This window comes from Juglans microcarpa x Juglans regia, chromosome 3D, assembly GCF_004785595.1.
Source record: "Juglans microcarpa x Juglans regia isolate MS1-56 chromosome 3D, Jm3101_v1.0, whole genome shotgun sequence".
Classification (NCBI taxonomy): Eukaryota; Viridiplantae; Streptophyta; class Magnoliopsida; order Fagales; family Juglandaceae; genus Juglans; species Juglans microcarpa x Juglans regia.
In genome coordinates, this window is record NC_054598.1 from 1,851,697 (window position 1) to 1,872,184 (window position 20,488).

Genomic DNA, 20,488 nt, shown 5'->3' on the forward strand with positions numbered 1-20,488 from the left:
TTTTTCTTAAATATTTATGATAATTAAAAAAATATATGAAAAAAAAAATAAAATACACTATTCAGTAAACTTACTCGGATTATATTTTCGAGTAGTACTGCTCATTAAATAATACGTACCCACTAATTTTTTTAGAATTGTCGAGATAATACTTTTTACCTCTTCTCGTTTTGACGCCTTCTAGAATTAGCAGAAAGATATATCAGACATGTATTTGACAAAAGGTGAGTGGAAATTCGAACGCGTGTTCTTTTGCTACAATTCGTATAGGCAGACTTTCACTTCAATTTTAAATGATATGATATTTAGGCATGTTTGCTCGGGGAATGTTATGGGGATACATACCCAAAAGCATGATTTGCCTGCCCGATAAGACAGGCTTGTGCTGGCTAGTTAATGGAAGTGGTCCACACCATATTTAAATATAAATCTCCCCCAATATTTTTGAAGTGGAGGAACATGCCCTTTCCTCACCTCCAACGACAGTGTTTTTGTGCAGAGAGGATGATATTCAACAACAAAGGTCGTTGTTGCTCCATTTATTTTGGGGTCTATCTCCCCATATGGGTGAGCAGACATCAGCACTTGCGTGTCTTCACTATAATACATATCTTTGTGGTGTGAGAGGCAATTAGCCAATCGATAGAAAGCAATAAAATTGCCATTCAACATCTAGAAAAAGACCTTTCCTTACCTTTATAGCCATTAAGTTCTGCTCGTCATCCATCCTTGACTAGAACAATTTTTTTTGGTAAACCCTTTGAGCAACAAGTTTTATACTCTCCACGATTTTTGTCCTATATGCCATACCGCTCAAGAGTTTTAATTATAACAACAATATGCAGCCAGATAGAGCTGTATATTTCCAACCTTTAAGATAAGAGTAGGAAAAAGTAGCCACCCCAAACCGTTACAGCTTTGCCTAAATTGCTGGGCCATGGATTTAGCTAATTTTTGGGTTGAGGAAGATACTTGTAGGTTCTATCTCGACTGTTAAATATTTTGAATGTAATGCAGACTTCAAACCAAGGAAGATGTGCGATACTTCAGTGGGTCCTATTAACCAAAGCAGATGCCGGGCTATTGCTATTAGGATATATGTCCAGCATGTCAATTTGCTAACATGTTTGCATGGACTGGATAAACACAAAATGACTATTTCATAACTATTTTATAAATATACACATTTTGCACGAGGAATTAATTGCCTGCTAATAGTAAATAAGGTTGAATTTTGAGCTTTTATGGTCCAGAGAAACTTGAACTTCAAATATGATCACTTAGATGCTCAAATCAGTAGAGTTCCCAACAATTATCAGTCAGTGTACAAAAGCTCAGACTTTGAACTTTTTAATTGGCATTTAAATGTTATAAATGTTGTAGGACTTGCCGCTACTTAAATTAGTTCAAAGATCCCAAATTCACTATTAGATAAAGATGTGGCTGATTAAGCTAAAACACAATATTTACAGTGATAGCAATACATTGCAAAGGTAATCAAGGATAATTTGGAAAATAATTATCTTGCAAATGATAAAAATATATCAAAAGTAGGGGAAAAAATTAGTGATTTGGAGGATTAAGAAGCTACCAACTTTGCCTATCCTCACCAAATTCCCCATCTTCAAGTTCGTCATGATCCCCATATCTACGAGAACCATTTCGGTGGTCTCTCTTATGTCGTTTATGCCTGCTCTCATCATCTGATTCAGGAGCAGATGCGTGCTGCACCATTTCTCAACCAAAAAAAAAAAAAGTTAAATAGCTACATAGATGTACAAAGTAAGAAACCAAATGAAACAAAGAGAAACAGCAAGGCCATCTCCAAACATAACAAAGCAAATATCAACTCACCCGTCTCGATTTCTTGTGGTCACTGGACCCATGTGACTTCCTGGACCGATCTCTCTCATTTTCATCTACAATATCCTCAGAACTTTGATGCCGCTTCCTTTGTTTCTTGCTATTGTCTTCTTCATCTTTTTCTCGTTCACGTCCTTCCTCTTTTTCTCTTCTCTGCTTGACTTTTCTCTTCTCTTTTTCCTCTCTCTCTTTTTCCTTCTTTGCCTACAGAATATAAAGAATCAGGAACTGATAGCTCCATATATGACCTTTTGCCATATGAATTGCAACATATATGGAAAGTAAGCTCAAATTTCCTGAGCTTTTTTTACAAGTGAATGGTGCAATAGATGGAAGTTGCTGAAGTTTAGGTTTTATGTGCACTCATAAGACTTCCAAACGACAGTTCATAGTAAAGTTGAAGCCTAAATAAAACTTGGTTTGCACAACGAAATGAACATTTCTAGTAAAGTTAGGGTGGCATGGCAAATTCTTCCATAGCTTCAGAAATACAAACACACATCATTAGCAGGAATGGTATATTCCAAACCATAGTAGAAGAGGAAAAAAAAGGGCCACATACTGTCATGCAAAACATAAGTGAACATAATAATACTCTGCTGTTCACATAATGCAGAGTTTGACAAAGGTTCATTTTCAAATGCTGTCAATATCAGAATCTTAATGATCACACCATGGTTCATGGTGTGCGAATTGGTACCAGTTAAATACCTTTTCCTCTTTCCGTTTTCGCTCGTGTTCTTTTGCCTGTTCCTTTAGTTGTGATATATATTGCTCAAATATCTCCCTGCAAAGGCTTTCTTCTCCAATGGAACTACACAACCAACAATTCATCGAGCATGAATGTGAAAGTTCAGAGAAGTCTAAAAAGAGGGTTAAACCAACACATCAGGAATAGGTAATAAAATTGAACCTCAAGGTCCATGAGAGCTTGGGTATGATTTTCTGGTCATTTATTTTCTTCTTTTCTAATATAATAACATACTCCCCGTTTAATGAACAACATAACCAGGTGTTTATGGACATGAATGCATCATTCCTCATAGAACACTAAAATAACACAATGACTTTCTTCTATGTATCAGCATATCCTTCATAGCTTCTCCCCACCCCCAAAAGAAAAAATAAATAAAAATAAAACATAAATGAGTATATCCTCCTTAGCAATCCAAAAGTGAAGATATGTATATGCTTTTTAACAATTGCTCATGGTGCGACACTGTACAAGTGCTAAACAGAAAGAACTCTCCCCAAGATTTGTATTGGCAGATATTTAGGTGTGGATCATCAGTCTTTTAACCAAATTGACAATACAAAAAGAGTTTAAGAGAAAGTATCCTTTTTCCAATTACTAATAAACAATACCTGAACTCTCGACTATCTGCAAACAGTTGTTTGCAGTCCTCCCACTTTGAAGATGCAGTTATTTCCTACAACAAAGTAGATGATCGGATAAATGGACTAATCCCTTTGCTACTCAACCATTACAAATGAGTGCATCAATTAATTGCTGCAGATCATGCTATACCTTTATTGAACTAAGTAAATGAAAGAAGTCATCTGCAAGGCGTTTACGCTTTTTAGCTTCTTTCTCTTCCTTCTCCCTAACTCGTTCTAGTAACTCATCAAATATCAGCTGCATTGTAGTAAAGAGTTATGTCGGCTTGTTATAGGGCATAAGAAACAATGATAATGTGCATACTGCAAGCAACAAGGAATTTTTGAAAGAACAGGTAGAGGAAATATCTATTTGCTTATCAGATGAAAACAAGCCTTTGCCAGCTCAATTATTTTACTGCAACATGACTGCTTCATATCAGAAGAGAACTCGCCATAGTTTAAAAAAAATCCTAAACTTTCCGAGGCTAAAGAAGAATGAATGCAACACAACATGTCTTTTACCCAGAGCAACCCCGTACTTGTGTAAAGATAGGCCTCTATAATTTTAGTTACTACAAGCCCATGGGCATACCTTACATGGTTATGGCATCTTATATGAATTCCAGATTATAATAGATATATGAAGGCATCAGCAAGACCGTGCATGTAATGACTGAGTGTCCTTTAGAGTCATACCACAGCTAAGGAATGTTGAGCTAAACTTTAGGCAAACTCTAGGCATTAAACAAGAAATCTTCATAAAAAACTTGGGAGTACTGCCTTAAAGAAAACTGGCCTTTAAGAGATCAATGGATGCAATTCTGGAGCCTAGCCACTTGAAATTGAACCAGAAAAACATGTATGTGGTAAATACAAGGTGGAATGTTTCACATTCTCAATTTTTGACTTTTTCAAATATTTATAGTTCATTTTAGGAAATTTCCTCAGGGCTTTCTTCGTAGCAAGCTCTTCCTCTAATCCAGTTCTTCAAGAATTCTTCACCTCATATTTAAAAATTGAACAGAAAGACACCAGTTGTAGTAACCTGATGCTCAGGTGTAGGATCAGTTATGGTGTCATTTATGCCCATCCTTCCAAGTTTTCCTTATGGTTATTGTAATCTAGCCCTTTTCCATCATTGATGTAGTCTTGGACTGCACCACGGCTCAAGCAGTAACCCATTTGTGCATGTAATTCCTAAATACAATTGCTCTATGTATACATTACTCTGTCCGAAAAAAGTGAGAAGAAATGCATGTACTGAGTATGATTCGGATCACGGGTTGACCGGATGACCCTTTTTGGGGGGAGAAGGGCTAGTCACACGTGGGTTGACCTGACAAAAATTGACTCAATCCCGATTATGCCCAACCCTAATAATCCTATTATTATGCATCAGGTTCCCAAGTCGAGTCAAAATTGACAGCCTATTTTCAATAAAAAAAGTTTTGCTCTAACAAAGTTATAAAATACACATCAAATATGTCTTGAGCCCATAACTCACTCTTTGACCCAATATAATGGGGGAAGGAGGTGGCAAATCATTTTTAGCAAGCAAAAGATGCTCCAAGGACAATGATACCAAAATAATCGGTTAATGTTGTCCTAACAAAGATAATTCGAAAGTATATGCATCCATATGGGAGTTTTGACCAACCAAGCGTTCTAATAATACAAAAGGAACATGATATGCGCTACTAGAGGAAAAAATTCTTTTGTTGGAAGCAGGCAACCATACAATATAAAGAATAATCAACAATTGAGAGTGAAATTCATACCTTTAAGTTGACATCTGATATTGGTGGAGAAAAATCCTTTGAAATAGCAGACTTGAAGTCTTCAAGTACCCATGTAGATGACAGCAGAATCTGAAGATTAACCGAGTATTATTTACCTAATAAAATATCACCCTATAAACAACAACAAAATGATACATCATACCTTTCCCAGCTTCACTGCATCTTTTATTCGAGTTTTGTCCTCATGATACTGTAAATAAATAAATAAATCTTAGTGATGAGTAACAATCTATTAATATGCACCATTTACCATCAACACAGGATGTATACAATAACTGTGCAATAAAGCTAAGAATTGGATGCCACAATGTCATTAACTCTGAAAACCAGCTACATAACCATGACATTTTACCAACTCTATTTAATTCATTTACCACTTTACCACCACACCATAGTTCCAGTTTCTCCTTTCAATCAATGAACCATTAAGCTTGGGAAGGAAACAAGTTGAAGATGGGGAGATTTAATCAAAATAGTCTCTCAGTCCCAAAAACGTTTGTCCTCCTAGAGAATTGTGACAAAAGCTGAAAGTCACGAGAACAACAAAGACTAAGTACAGTTTAGTTACTTGTTTCTCTAGCTCCTCAAGAACATCTTGAAATAATTCTTTTGGAGTTGAACCCGAGGTGTTTGACGCGACTTCTGTATATGCAGGCAAATCTTTAACCTAGAGAGGGAGAAAAGGCGTTAGAAAATATATATATATATTTTTTATATAAGTAAGAAAATATATATATATATATATAATAAAAGATATGCAGTGCTCATTTAAAGATATGAAATAAATAAGAAACAAGGCTGGTAACCTTCATGCAATAATCACGCCAGTGGGTTTTAGCTGTAAGAGTGCCAGCAGTAACATGCTCTTCCATCAATTTGCGGAATTCATCACGGTTTTTACGCTCCACCTTTCTCAATTCTTCCTATTTTGATTAAAAAAAAAAAACTATAGATCAGAAATTTATGCCAAAAATGATGGGAAGGGTAGGAAAGTGGGTTAAATTGCTAACACAAAGAGGCTAAGCATTAGAGCACCTTCTGTATCTTCCTCCGCTCCTCCTCTTCCTTCTCTAAATCATGTGTATATTCCTGCGCCATGACAGGTTAAATTTAGATTGAATGCCTGGTAGAAACTCTCCAGAACTACAGGCAGAAAATTACCATAAAAATATCCAAGCGATCCATTTTTTCAAGACGTGAACATCTTTCATCAGTCTCCAAGCGATCTTGAAGTTTTCGCCATTGGCTGTCTGCCTGAAGCAGGAAGTTAATGCATAAGCAATAGTATAACCTGCAAAAGAAAAGGATGGGGGGACATTGTCTGAAGAGTACCTTGATAAAGTCACAAGATTCCAAAAATTGCCTATATTCCATTACATTCCGCTTGCGTTCTTCTTCTGCCCTTGCTCGCTCCTAACAAATTAGGAACAGTAAAAGCTTAGATATTTGAAACTTGAAACCTTCAGAACATAGCTAGCTGTTGGGCTTTCAATACGAGGCTTCCAACCAAAGAATAATATGTAATAGACACAGCAAAAAGCTTATCTGATGTAACCAATCATAATAATTAATCAAGTGTACATGGGAAACAGTTCCATTTGGAGTTTGAGAGAAAGAAACGGAAAGAATTTTGTTGCTATTCAACAGATGTCCAAACATTGAAACGAACAGTAACAGTACACCAGCAGAGAGAGAGGACACTCATGCCAACATGCTCAAAACACTCAATATACCATTAATTAGGACTCTTAATTCTTGAGTACACTCAATATAAAGGATTCCCAAGTGGTATGAACTTACAAAAAAAATATAAAGAATTCCCTCGCTCATTTCCAATCTACTAAAATTAGAACTCCTAATGTGACCAGTAAAATATCGACCTATTAAATCCAATAGAAGGCTAACTTTGACTCAGAAATAAACTTACAGATCTGCCCCCTCGTCACAATATTAACCATAACTCAAGAAATAAAAACCCAAATGAGGAACTGGTTTACCGGTTTAACCCTATGACTCCCAATGACTTGACCATCAAAACGCATCTCAATCGATGTTACTAATAACTTCCATAAATGAAAAGCTCAAGTTTCAAAAACTGAAGTTGGCTTTCCGGTGGGGAATGGAGACCTCAACATATCTCACTTGTTATTTGCTGATGACACGCTCATCTTTTGTGGTTCTCAACTTGGTCAGGTTCAAGCCTTGAGGGCGCTTCTCCTTTGTTTTGTTGTTGTGTCAGGTTTGAGCATCAACCTTGCGAAGTCGGAAATAGTGCCAGTGAGGGCTTTCCCTGATATGGAGATTTTAGCTACTACCTTGGGATGCAAGATATCTTCGCTTCCTATGAAGTATCTTGGCTTACCTTTGGGTGCCTCCTTTAAATCTAAAAGGATTTGGAATGATGTGATCAAAAGGGCAGAGCGCAGATTGACTGCATGGAAGAGGATATACTTGTCTAAAGGCGGTAGGTTGACTTTGATTAAAAGCACCCTTTCAAATTTACCCACGTATTTTTTTGTCTTTGTTCCCGCTACCCACAAAGGTGGCCAACCGCATTGAGAAGTTACAGAGGGAATTCTTAGGGAGTAGATTGGGGAACGAATTCAAATTCCACCTGGTCAATTGGTCAACAGTTTGTACCCCAATTTCAGGGGGAGGGTTAGGTATTCGCCACTTGATGAAATTCAATCAAACTCTTTTGGGTAAGTGGTTGTAGATGTACCAAAACGAAAGGGAGGACTTATGGAAGTTTGTTATAGATTCACAGTTCCGGGAAGCTTGGGGTGGATGATGCTCAAATGAGGTTTGAGGCACTCATGGAGTGGGGTTGTGGAAAAATATTAGGAGCCTTTGGGAGACCTTTCGAGGACATGAACATTTTGTTGTGGACGATGGTTCGCGTGTCCGTTTCTGGTTTGATAAATGGTGTGGCAACCATTTTTTACGAGATACCTTCCCTGCTATCTTTGCCCTTGCTAGAGATAAGGAGGCATCGATCGCCAATCTTTTGGTCTTTTCAAATGGCTCCCCTCAATGGAATATTGACTTCATTAGGGCAACCCAAGATTGGGAGTTGGAGTCTATAATGGAGTTCTTTGCGGCATTATACTCCACAAGTATTTCAGGGGGTACCGGAGACAAGATGCATTGGAATCATTCTAAGAAAGATATTTTCTCAGTTAGTTCTTTTTATCAAAAGCTTATGAACTCTAGAACATCTATGTTCTCGTGGAAAAGCATATGGCAGACGAAAGCTCCTTCAAAAGCAGCTTTTTTTGTTTGGACAGCAGCTTTGGGCAAGATCCTCACTACAGATAATTTGAGGAAACGATGGGTAATTGTCCTAGATTGGTTTTGTATGTGTAAGAAGCATGGGGAGTCAGTTCATCATCTACTTTTACAATGTGAGGTGGCCAGGGTCATGTGGGATGATTTTTTCACAAGAGTTGGATTGTCTTGGGTAATGTCTTGTAGATTGGAGGATTTCCTAGCTAGCTAGAGAGGACTACACGGCGATTCTCAAGTTGCAACAATTTGGAGATTGATACCAATATGTATGTGTTGGTGTATTTAGAGGGAGAGAAATGCTAGAAGTTTCGAAGATCAAGAGAGAGCAATGGATGAGCTAAAAGTTATCTTTTTTAAGTCATTGTTCTTATGGGCAGGGGCCATAGTTTGTAACGGACTTGGGCCTCGTTTGTTTTCACAGTTCATCTAGACTCATATTATCTCTTCTCATCTAATCATTACAACTTTTTCAAATTTTCATACAAAATATAATAAACAATTCAACTTTTTCAAATCCCAATTCAACTTTTTCAAATTTCAAAACAAAAATAATATTAAAAAAATATATTTTAACAATATTTTATTCAACTTTCAACTTTCATCTCAACTCAAAAAACAAATAAGGCCTTAGTGTCCATGATCTTCTTCTTTCTGTTGTAACCTCTAGCTAGGTGTCTTCATGTATACTTCCTGTGTACCTAGGCTTTGCCTATTTCTTTGAATATAATTTCTATAATTACCTATAAAAAAAAAAAAGCATCCAAAACTGAACATCACTTTTCATTGCAGCAACTTGTTCCTTCTTCCATGCTTGCATCACTAAATCTTCACTGCAGTAACGGATGTGCTACCATGAAACCACCCCATGACAACCCAATTAACTGAGTTTTTTCGCTCTTTAACCCCTTCCACAGCAAGAACACTCTAAACAACCATTACTAAATCCCTCATAAACCTCAAAAACCTAAGGGTACCTCAAAAACCTAAGGGTACCTCAAAAACCAAGGATACATTTGGTTTGCAGAATAGAGCCTTAGTTGTTTGGTTGGATTTTTTGACAAGGAATCCCTTTTCCATATAGAATAGAAATTCCACAAATTGAGGAATAGCTATTCCTAGGGGGGCCAAGTTCAAACTTAAAAAAATAAATAAATAAATAAATTTGAGATGGCTTTCCACCACCACAAAGAGGTGGGGGACCAACCCACAATGACCACTGAGGATGGAAACATCCACCCCCGTAGATTCCGGGGTGGTCAAACAATTTGAAAAACATATAAATAAAGGTCAAACTATTATATAATATCTAGTGGAAATTAGAGATGAGAAAATTAGAGTTAGACCTAGAGAGAGACCAAAGATCAAACCACTGGGGAGGAAATAGAGATATTTTTTTTTTTATTCAGTACATTATCATCATTCCTTTTTTTTTTTTCTTTTTTTTCTTTTTTTTTTTTTTTTTTTTTTTTTTTTGGATAAGGGGAGGTAATAGAGACAGACACAGAATAATCCACTAATCTTGTTCAAGGCCTAATTTTTCAAGCCACGTGAACTATTATGTGCAGTATTTGGTTGAATTGAAAAAGATCCATGCATGCTCACAATCAGTTCATTTTACAGCTAAATGTCAAAAAGAACCAAGTTTTTAACGTTTTGGTGGAATTGAATTGCCATAGAATGAACTGATTGTCAGCATACATGGATCCTCTTCAAAGATAAAATGCAAAGGTTTCTTTTTCTTTTGAACAAAATGTAGATTAATTATTTGACCAGAAGGCAAAAGGCAAAAAATAAAATAAAAGGCAAGAACATACAAATCAAATATAGGCATGTAAATCTAACAATAAAGGAGGAGACGGTAGAGGCAGTAGACACCTACCTTCTCTTTAAGTTCCCCCAAGTAGTTATCAAACAAATCCCTGCGCTCTCTATCTCGTTCAACAGCTTTAAAACGTTCATCATTCTCAAACATACTCACTGCTTTGCTGGATGATTGTTCAAAAATCCAAGTAGCAAAGAAAAGGCATCATGAAATTGCCAGTATATGCAAAACTTCAACCAGGTATTATTTAAGAAGAAAACTTTCAAAGTGACACTATTTAGGTCTAAGACAAACCTCCATCTTGTGGATGATGTCAGCTCTGATGACTCCTTTGAAAAAGTCAGCCGAAGATGAGAAAATGCAAAGAAAAAATTAGTGAATGGAAGATTATATTAATAAATATAAAGGGCTCGGCCCAAGTACACAAGAAGTATATGCAAAGCACAAAATAAGATGACAAGATACAACAGAAATTTCCCGAAGCAGCAAACAACATACTTCTAACATTTGTTTAAATTCTTCCCGCGCTTTTTTCAGTTTGATGCGCCTTTCCTCAGCTTCTTGTTTTTTTCTTTGACTTAGGAACTGAAACAAAAAGAATGGACTGTATGATAAGAGCTGAAAAGAAAACAGCACGTGTAATTAAGAAATAGGTAGATAATACTTCCAGTTTTTCAGAAGTCTTGTGATAAAGAGTGTCACAACAACTAAAATCAGAGTAAAAATACTAACATATTTATATACATGGCTTAAAAATACATCCTTATAATGGCTTACCTCGTTGAAAACTTGCTTCCGCTCTCCAAGTGTCTTCAAAGCACCATATCTTCTATCATTGATTATTACTCTCATAGCCTGTTATACACATTATTGTTGTCAGATACTAAGATAAATGATAAAAACACAGATAATTATATTGACATGATTAATGTACCCGATCCCAGGTCCAGTCAGACCCAACATTTGCAGACTCCAAAAGTGCTTTGAATGCATTTTTAGCCTCCTAAAAGAGAAAAGGCTAGTCAAAATAACTAGTTTATACCAAGAAAAACAACAGTAAGGGAGAATTGGATGCAGCACATTCTATAATATACCAGCTTATTGGCATAAATCATGGGTTCAGGATCAACTGATTTCGCTTCCAATCCAATATCGTTCAGTTTTTCCCCTATTTCATCTTTTTTCACTTCCTCCAAGGCTTCAATCGCATCAACTCCCTAGAAAAACATTATTCTTCACTGGAACATAAATAACTAGAATTAAAATACAAACCCAAGGCATACCTCCACAACTTTTGCAGGAGCTCCATCTGCAGAATTAGGAACATCCTCAGCTGAAAGATTGTCGGCATTCTCCCTATACAACTCGAGCAGAAGTAGAATCAAACAACGTGCCTTTTGCAAAATACAGTCAGTTTACTAAAGATAGTTATATTGACTATACATTGGTGCATGAATGGTACTGGCAATGGTGACAGCGGCTTCAGAATTATCTGGAACAGCATCTGAAAGTGCTGCAACATTTAGAAGTGTCTGCGTTCCACTTGCATTTTCGTCTGTAGTAGAAGCTACAACAGTTGAAGCAGGTGTTTCAGAAAGCAAGGGAGGTTTTAGATCACCAGCGGCAACATCATGCCCCTCTGAAGCTGGGCTTGATGCTACCCCCTGAGCTGGGGAAGATGAGGTTTCTCCACCAGATGGTGCTTTAACCACAGAGGGAGGCACAGTAGTTGAGACAGGAGGAATCTCAAATGTGTCTGGCTGTGTTCCCATAAAAGATGCCTTTTCTACTTGCTCGCGAGCCAACTTGAAGCAAAAGTATGTGCAAAGTATGTGCAAGACAGTACATAGAGAAAAGAAAATTAGGGTTGGGAAAAAAAATAAAAGAGAAGTATGATAAATTTGTTGACGTAGGAGGAAACCTTCAGCTCCTCAGGGATTGACCATTTGGATTCCTTGGTAACCTTGTTGTAGTAGTACCTGCAACACAATCATGAATACAAAAAAATTCAATCAACAATGACTTCAGAGGTTGCAAACCTAATAAAGAAAAAAATATTGGAGCACGCACTTCCTTCCATCAGGACTTGTATATTCCTTCCAGTTAGTCGAAGCATCTGCTTTCTGCCACAGTTATAAAAAGCAAATAAATCGAAATTCTTTAGCATATAAAATACTCAAATTAATTCCAAGAAAAATAAGAGCTCATTCCAGAATAGTGAAATAACTAGAATCTAGTAACGAAAACAGAACTGAAACAATAATGACATTAACAGAACAGGAAAGGAGGGAGGGTGGAATTAATTCAAATATAACTAACCGATCAAAAATAATAATTCAACTAAAACTAAGTCGCTTTCAAGCCTGTAATCAATTTCTTTTCAGTCTTTGATTAAATAAACAAATAAAATAACTTCAAAAGCAACTATAAGCTTCTTAATATTAGAGGCTTTGAAATCCTTTCTAGAGATGACACACCTCTCTCCCTCCCAGGCCAAAGAGTTTGGGCGAGGTTAACGACATACTCCGGCAATCTGTCAAGTTATTTTTTACAGTTAAATAATAGTTGCCACATACTGGAAGGTGCCTCATTGGATAATAATGAAATGAATTTTTTATATATAATTAAAATTTTATTGAAAAAAATGCAGCCCAAGTATACAGGACGTATATAAGAGAAACACCTAAATAGAAATACAAAAAAGTACAAGAAAATCATAAGTACTTCATTCATTAAAGTAACGCAATTCCCCATACGAACAAAGCTATAAAGAAGACAAATTTAAGCTCATTCATCGTTCTCTAATGGTCTTACAAGAATTTTTTCGTTCATTTTCCCCCAACTACACCACAATAAGCAGATAGGGTCATCCTCCACACTGCTAAAACATGTGAATTGCCTTATAAACCTCTTCAGTTTGCAAGAAGGTTTGCTAACCTTCTAGGAATAACCCACACTAACCCAACTCTACAAATTGGAGACAAACACTTCCTCTTCCAACCAGCCAATCTATGCTAAATCTTCTCAATCATACCATTCCAAATAGACTTGACCCTGAAAGATGCTCCCAGAGGGGAGCCAAGGTATTTCTTAGGTATAGAAAATACCTCAAACCTCAATATGCTAGTCAAGCTCTCCACATTAGAAGCATTTCCCTACTATTTCATAGGCAGAGAAAATACCTTGCCCCCAATATGCTCGTCAAGCTCTCCACATTAGAAACATTTCCCACATGAACCACTCTGAATTTGCAAAACTCACTTTCAGACCAGAAAACAATTTCAAAGCATAGAAAAAGTGCCCTCAAGGCAGATTTGACCTGGACTTGCTTCACAAGATATCATGGTATCGTCTGCAAATAATAGGTGGTAAATGTTAAATCTTACTTATATCGGGTTCCTTTTCAACTTCTTGATGGAATTGCTCCAACAAAATGGATTTGACAAGACGGGGTGAGCCACTTCCATTTATTTATTCACAAGAAAATGAACTGTCCTATAAAAAATTCGAGAGATAATAGGAGCCTGTAATATGGAAACTACAACTTCATAGCGAGGCAAGAAGTGCAAAATTAAAGGTTCTCAAATAGCACATCACAAAATCGCAATATATCTATATCTATATATGTCGTTTTGTCATTCAATCAAATCAGATGAAAGATAAAATTATATAATGGGAGAACTATATATCCTACATTGACATTCAAATCCTAGGTCAACACAAGTATCTAAGATTGAAACGGATGATGAAAGTAATAGGGCCAAGAATAACGCACATCCAATTGTGTACATAGCCCTGAGGTAATCCACTTCTATTTATTAAAGAATCAACAAAAAGTTCAAGCAATTCAATTATAATAGTCAGGAAATAATATAAATGACAGGATTTACTAACATTCAAGCAATATAGTAGCTAGAGAAAGCAGCAAATACCCACAGCATGTCCTACCTCTCAATAGAGTAGCAGACCATGTACCTGTAAGCATCTTTAAAGCTATGGAAGTCATGCAGTGTATATATAGATAATATAAGAGAGTGAGAAACAAACAAACTACAAACAGAATTGAAAACACCATTAACTTTAGAGGTCTCGAGGCAAAATTATGCCAGTAGAAGAAAATTGTCAAAATATCTATGGAATTCTAAGCAAAAGAGAATACCATGAAATTGCATCAAAAGGTAAATGAGTAAGAGTCAATGTGGTACATGGAACAGACTAGCAGTCATCATGAAGTGTCGAGTAAACTACGAAGGTTTTGTTTGTCCATATTTTGACAAGACTATGCAATACATCAGCATAGCATTATGAAGTAATTATCACCATGAATTATCAAACTTGGGGGAGGCAGCCAAGGGAGAGATAAGAGACCCATGTTTTCCAACAAAAGTACAGAAGCAAAGAAAACAGATATTTAAACCACTGATCCAGAAACAAATGAACGGAAAAAGGAAAAAGGGAAACTGAAAGGAAAGAGATATACGTTACATTTGTAATCGACAGAGATAGACGGTGAGTAACTGTCACAATGACAAGCAACTTGTTTCTGTTTTATAAAGGACAGAACTTCTGGCCACAATCAAGATTCAGAGAAACACATTTCTATGAAATGAGAATTGTTCTTCATCCAAAAGAGAGTTGAAAATATATTATCTGAAAGTTCCAAAGACGAATTGGATACAATCAACCTTACAACAAGACAAAGAAGTTAAGAATAATAGTTATCTGCTTGACAGGAAAACCCTACCATATGAACTCAAGGAGCAATTTTTTTCACCATACCATAAAAAATATAGCTGATGGAATAACAAGCAATACGTGAATCCATTAAACGAGAAGTTTGCTCGTACTAAACCAAGTCAGCCATACAAATCACTGGATAGACATGCACCAGCACGCATATACACCATGTATATACACACTATTCAATCACATTACTAACATGTCATACATTATGAAGAAATTAGATGAAAAAACCTGACTCACCTCAATTGGCGTCATCAGTTCTAAAGGCTTCTCCCAACTAGATTGCCTTGTTTTCTTGTTGTGATAGTATCTGCAGGATTCATGTGGAAGAAAGTAATGGTCAGATATCTTGTATACATCCTGTGTACATGGGCTATGTCTATTTTTCGTATCAGTAAAAAATGTTTTACCTATCAAAAACATTACTGTCAGAAGATGTAGTAAATAACTAATCAAACCTAAAAAAATAGAAATGAGTCAAAAGCAATTGTAATATGCACGATACTTTGGTCCACTAAAGAAGAGATAAGAATGTGGCACCTCGAAGCAAAGAGACATTCTCAATTTTTTTCCCACTAATTGCAGGGGTTGCCAAGATGGACTAACCAATTGACCATGTACCTTGATCTTTGTAGAAGTGAGTGCACAGCTTATAGCCATGCCAAAATGATAAAAGACAGTAACAAACACTGAAACATCTCACTCAATCTATACGTCATTTCAGTGCATATTTTAAGGCACAAGAGATCCTACGGGCATGTGTTAATGCAAAACCATAAGAGCACAACAAAGCAGCAACAGAGAAGCAAGCATGCAACAAAAGCAGATCCAAAAAAACCAAAAAATAGTAAATGTTTTTGAATATTTAATTGGCATCTAATAAATTCGGGCATTGCAATCTTCAACATCATCCCTTGGGATTAATTATCAGCTGGCTCACATTATTCAACAAGATAATAGCCCTAGTCAAAATTGGTCTTCCTACGGTGAGATTGTTTCATAATTAAAACCTTAATTAAAGAGAAAGAGAACAGATTAAGTACAAAAGGGATCAACATATTGTTTCAATGCATATATCCTTTCTCGAGAAGAGATTTGGCTGCGTCTGCTAGTAATGGATTGAAAGTCCACGTGTGGCAAATCTAAAATTTTTGTTCAAAAAAAAAGAAAAAAAAAAAAAAAGCAGAGAACATTGTAACCTAAATAAAGATTGGGAATCTAGGATCGTCTGCATCCATCAGAACCATATACCTTCTTCCATCAGCAGAAGTATGCTCTATCCAATCTGTTGGGGACTCTCTTGTGGTGTTAGGTTGGATGATTGTTGCCTGAAATTTTAATTATGGGCATTTCAACAAATTGATAAAGATGGAGCTTCTGATAGCAAAGGAACACAAAAATGATTTGATAGTGTTGAAGAAATATGTGACTCAATGTCAATAGGATAAAAGGAAAGAAGTTTTACCGATGTCATGGTGGTGGGAACTAAAGGTTGTTTTGCATACTGTGCAACAGTGGCAGTACCCTGGCTTTCAGATGATAAACCAAGTTGTCTCCCAGAAGATATATCAGGTGCATGCATTTGAGGTGTAAACTGATACTGGGTGGAGGCACTAAAATTTGTATGCGGTTGACCATAAGAAGATGATGCAAACTGCATAAATGTATGTATATTAAGTTAAGTAAATCCCTGAAGAAGTATAATAAATAGAGAATTCTGAAATGACAACACTTTGGAATCTTACAGTATATGATGAAGTGAGAGGTCTTTCTGGGCCACCCAAAACAGGTGAATAGCTATTTGGAGTTTGAGAATTTATCTGAGGTATTGGTTTTTCTGAAGTAATGTGCATGTTTGGCTGAGCAATTGGCAATGGAATCGCCTGTGATGGGAGTGTAGCATGACCAGGCTGACCGGGTCTTGGAGGAAATTGCTGCATTGATTGAGAAAATTGGGGTTGCAGAGTATGATGATGAGGTAGTCCAACATTCATCCGTGGAGCGCCAAGGCCAACAGGATAAAAATGTTGAGAAGGAACAGGATTGAACTGTTGTGACTGCTGTGCTGGAACCACCTGTCGGAACTGCAGCCAAGTGTAGGTTTTATCAGATTGATAATGATAATATATACAGGAGATGCAAACTCAGTGACAAGGGATGCATTACCTGAGAAGACATCGGTGCAACAAAACTTCGAGGGGGTTCCACTGAACCAACTATAGGAGGCTGAAGAGGCTTTGCCAATGAAAGAGAAATCCGATAGTGGATGAAAAAAAAAGAAGCAGCATTCCAATCAATAAAAATATACTCCCTACTGTAGCAAGCCTCCTTGCAAGAGGCTTAAACACCTCGAGTACCATAACCTTTTAAGGCATGGGCCTAAAAAAAAAAATTTAATGCAAGTACGCATAGATGATTCCTTCGGGACCAATGCTATTATCAGGGATAAAAATCTTATATTGTTAACCTCCTATATTTCTTGAAACTCGAAGAACAGAAAATCTTGTCTGTAGAACTAACTGTTTCCAAAAGAATTAAATGAACCAAGTAATAGTATTATGGAAACACTACCTGTACACCAGAAAACCGAGGATTATTGGCCATTTAGCAAAGTGATGAGCCTCTAGAAAAAGCACAAACAACTGCAAAATCAACAATCATCACCAGCACCTTAAATCTCAAACATATGAAATGGTAAAACAAAAGTTCTAGATTTAGTATGCATTGTAACCCCAAAAAAACCAGAATATGAAAATCTCATCAAGCGTGGGCATCGAATGATTTAATGTGATAAACTGATAAAATGATTATGATTAACTTTTCTAATAAGTTCTACTTCATCTATTGCTTTATATAGAAAGTACAAGACAATTGAGAAACACGTCCATAACATAAAAGTGATAAACCTAATTACGTTTTTTAATATATCCTAATTACGTTTTTTTAATAAATTCCTAATTACGTTTTTTAATAAATCCCTTAATAAAAAAAACATTATGAATCTAAGGTGTAGATGGCACTTCTTTTAGTTTTCTATTTTTCAAGAGTACAAGGCACTAATTTATGAAAGGATAATGATGGTGAGATAAAAACATAAATGGTAATTCTAACAGTGGCATGCTGATAGTGGTGTAGGAGATAATGGCAAGGTTGTGGCAGCACCTCGGTACAGACGATGGAAAAATGGAGGCAGAAAACAATGGTAGTGCACCAAAATGCCACTTCAAAGGTAGCAATCACAAATGCCTAAAAAAAATCCTAGTTTTTTTTTTTTTTTTTTTTTTTTTTTTGGGGGGGGCGGGGGTTGGGGGTGGGGATACGGTAAACAATCCTATAGAATTCAGATTTTAGGCATTCTTATTTTTCAGTTTCAAAATCATTCTAACAAAGAAGTAATATATAAATTATTAAGTTTTCTCATCGTATTAACCGAACAACAGACAAGATCAAATGATCCAAAACCATTTCAACAGACAGTAAGAAAAGGAATTGGGCTACAGTAACGAGTGAATAGCATACCACAGGAAAGATTGCAGCGTGTTAGTTTTCAAAACGGCCCTTCAATTTTCTAAAGAGGCTCTTTATGCACCAGAGACCTTTATGTAGAAACCGGGATACCGGAGAAATTCAATTTACCTTGCCTCAAAGACTAGCACATAGTCACGTTATTCACATATTAGACCAGTTGAGAGAAACAAAAAACAAAACAAAACAAAATCTCAATCAAAAGCCCTAAATTCCCTGATCCCAGAAACCCAGAAAAACCCTAGCCCAAACAATAATTCCTTTTAAAAGTCCAGAAGTTTATACGTAACGAAAAGAAAGCCAGTCACATTCTTGACAAGTAAACTCGAACAAAAGCCATAAAATCCTGGCCTAACTGTACCCTAATTAAGGAAAGATCAGCATTGAGAATATGACGCAATTAATGGAAAAGGGTGGGGGAAATCTTTACCAGTTCTCTATAAGGTACTTGACAGAGGCGGGCGTGAGTCGGCTACTACCAAACTTTACGAGACAACGGGCTTGGGAGCAGTCAGTGCTTTACTAATTCATAGCATAGCTTCGACTGAGAGAAGAAGATGCTCTTCTGAAGGACTCAAGAAAATGTATCTTAACTCAAAACCGACCAAATTCTATATTTATAGCTGATGAGCCTCCGGAAAAACTACCTACTTCTTGAAGGAAAAAACCTCTTTTAATTTTTTTTTTTTAAACAAAAATTCTATGTATAGTAATTTTTATGTAATTAGTTGTATTAATTTTTTTTAATATAAAATAATATTTTTAATCAAGTAAAATATACAAAATTACTTTATATAGCAAAACTTTTTTCCAATTCTTCTTCTCTCTCTATTTTTGGTCTTGATTTGAACGTATTTAAAGAGTTGTAATATTGATAGGCACACTAGGATTGGAAATTTTATTCATTGATAATGAAACCTGATGAAAATATTGTTTTTTAACATTTTTAAGAGAAATTATGACTTTTATAAAAAACATAACGGTATTTCAATTTTATTAATAATCGTTATTTGTGGTGGAGCAATATCTTATACAAAGACTCAAAGAGGAGCATGGGAGTTAAATAAAATTGTAAAATCAGGCTTCAAAAAAATATAAATTATATTATTCTCAAATCGATGTATAGAATATAATATATATATATATCATTTAAATTATAAAATTTAATTTGTAATATTTAAAATTTAAAAGCCACGTAAGTAGAGCGTACAATCTACTGGGGGCTTTTTTAATGTAAAAATGCTCAATACAGTCGCCTCATATAAACAGTACATAAACGGTTGCTGATGTTGAAAAAAAACCAAATGAACCGTTTCGAGAAAACCAAGCGCATCGTTTCGACTACATGAGGCTTCCCTCCTCAGTTTCCCACCTCAATACCTTCCCTCTTTCCTCTCTCGAACCTTTCATGAAGCGCAGCCTCCCTTTCTCGACGCAACGTCCCTCCCCTCGAAGCACACTTCCTCCCTCATCATGTCCGATGGTACACACTAGACAACATAATAGCAACATCCTTTTGAATATCAACTCAATTGTAAGCAACTATATAAATGATCAAACCCAAGCATCCTACGATATAAGATGCATTCTATTTTATAAGTTATGTGGTTCACACATTTTTATTGTCTGTATCGTAAGCTTTAATTTATAAGATAAAATTAAAATTAAATTATTTTATAAATTAAAAATTATCATATCAACAATATAAAAAGTGCATCTTCCACAGGAACTTATAGATATAATTCTTTAATTTATAAATACAAAATGCGATACAATTACACCATTTGAAAAAAAAAAAAAAAAAAAACGATACAGTCAAAATATTTATCAAAAATAAAAGTTATTACACGCAACGCTTAAGTAATAGAGACTTTGTATGCTTAAGTCCCACACAGTCAATTTAAAAAAAAAAAAAAAGTTAAAATTTATTATTATTATTATTATTTTGCAAAATGTTATTATGTTGTTTCAATAATAACTGGCCAGAAAAGAAATATAAAGTGTACAAAAATAACTTTAAATCCATAACTTATAGTTTGAAGTACTGCAGTAAGTCATATAGGTTTTC

General features: G+C 35.8%; 1 protein-coding gene across 9 annotated transcripts; it reads right to left on the reverse strand.

Moving 5' to 3' along the window:
• Positions 1-1,337: 1,337 nt before the first annotated feature.
• LOC121254618 (pre-mRNA-processing protein 40A-like) lies at positions 1,338-19,035 on the reverse strand. Of its 9 annotated transcripts, none has more exons than XM_041154742.1 (32): positions 18,851-19,035; positions 18,415-18,544; positions 17,467-17,537; positions 17,062-17,121; positions 16,641-16,979; positions 16,361-16,549; positions 16,147-16,223; positions 15,136-15,205; positions 14,047-14,137; positions 12,630-12,685; positions 12,223-12,275; positions 12,074-12,131; positions 11,596-11,957; positions 11,436-11,508; positions 11,247-11,369; positions 11,087-11,155; positions 10,930-11,007; positions 10,651-10,737; positions 10,447-10,481; positions 10,210-10,315; positions 6,375-6,455; positions 6,204-6,296; positions 6,078-6,131; positions 5,849-5,965; positions 5,611-5,709; positions 5,185-5,232; positions 5,022-5,111; positions 3,392-3,499; positions 3,229-3,293; positions 2,575-2,677; positions 1,855-2,067; positions 1,338-1,725 (listed from the first exon to the last, which is right to left on the reverse strand). In XM_041154742.1, the coding sequence occupies exons 3-32, from the start codon at positions 17,497-17,499 to the stop codon at positions 1,588-1,590; spliced, it is 3,168 nt and encodes a 1,055-aa protein (XP_041010676.1). In that variant the 5' UTR covers positions 17,500-17,537; positions 18,415-18,544; positions 18,851-19,035; the 3' UTR covers positions 1,338-1,587. The 9 variants fall into 9 exon arrangements, with proteins under 9 accessions (XP_041010676.1, XP_041010672.1, XP_041010677.1 ...); XM_041154738.1 differs by having other exon boundaries at positions 17,062-17,130; XM_041154743.1 differs by having other exon boundaries at positions 18,399-18,544.
• Positions 19,036-20,488: the final 1,453 nt, after the last annotated feature.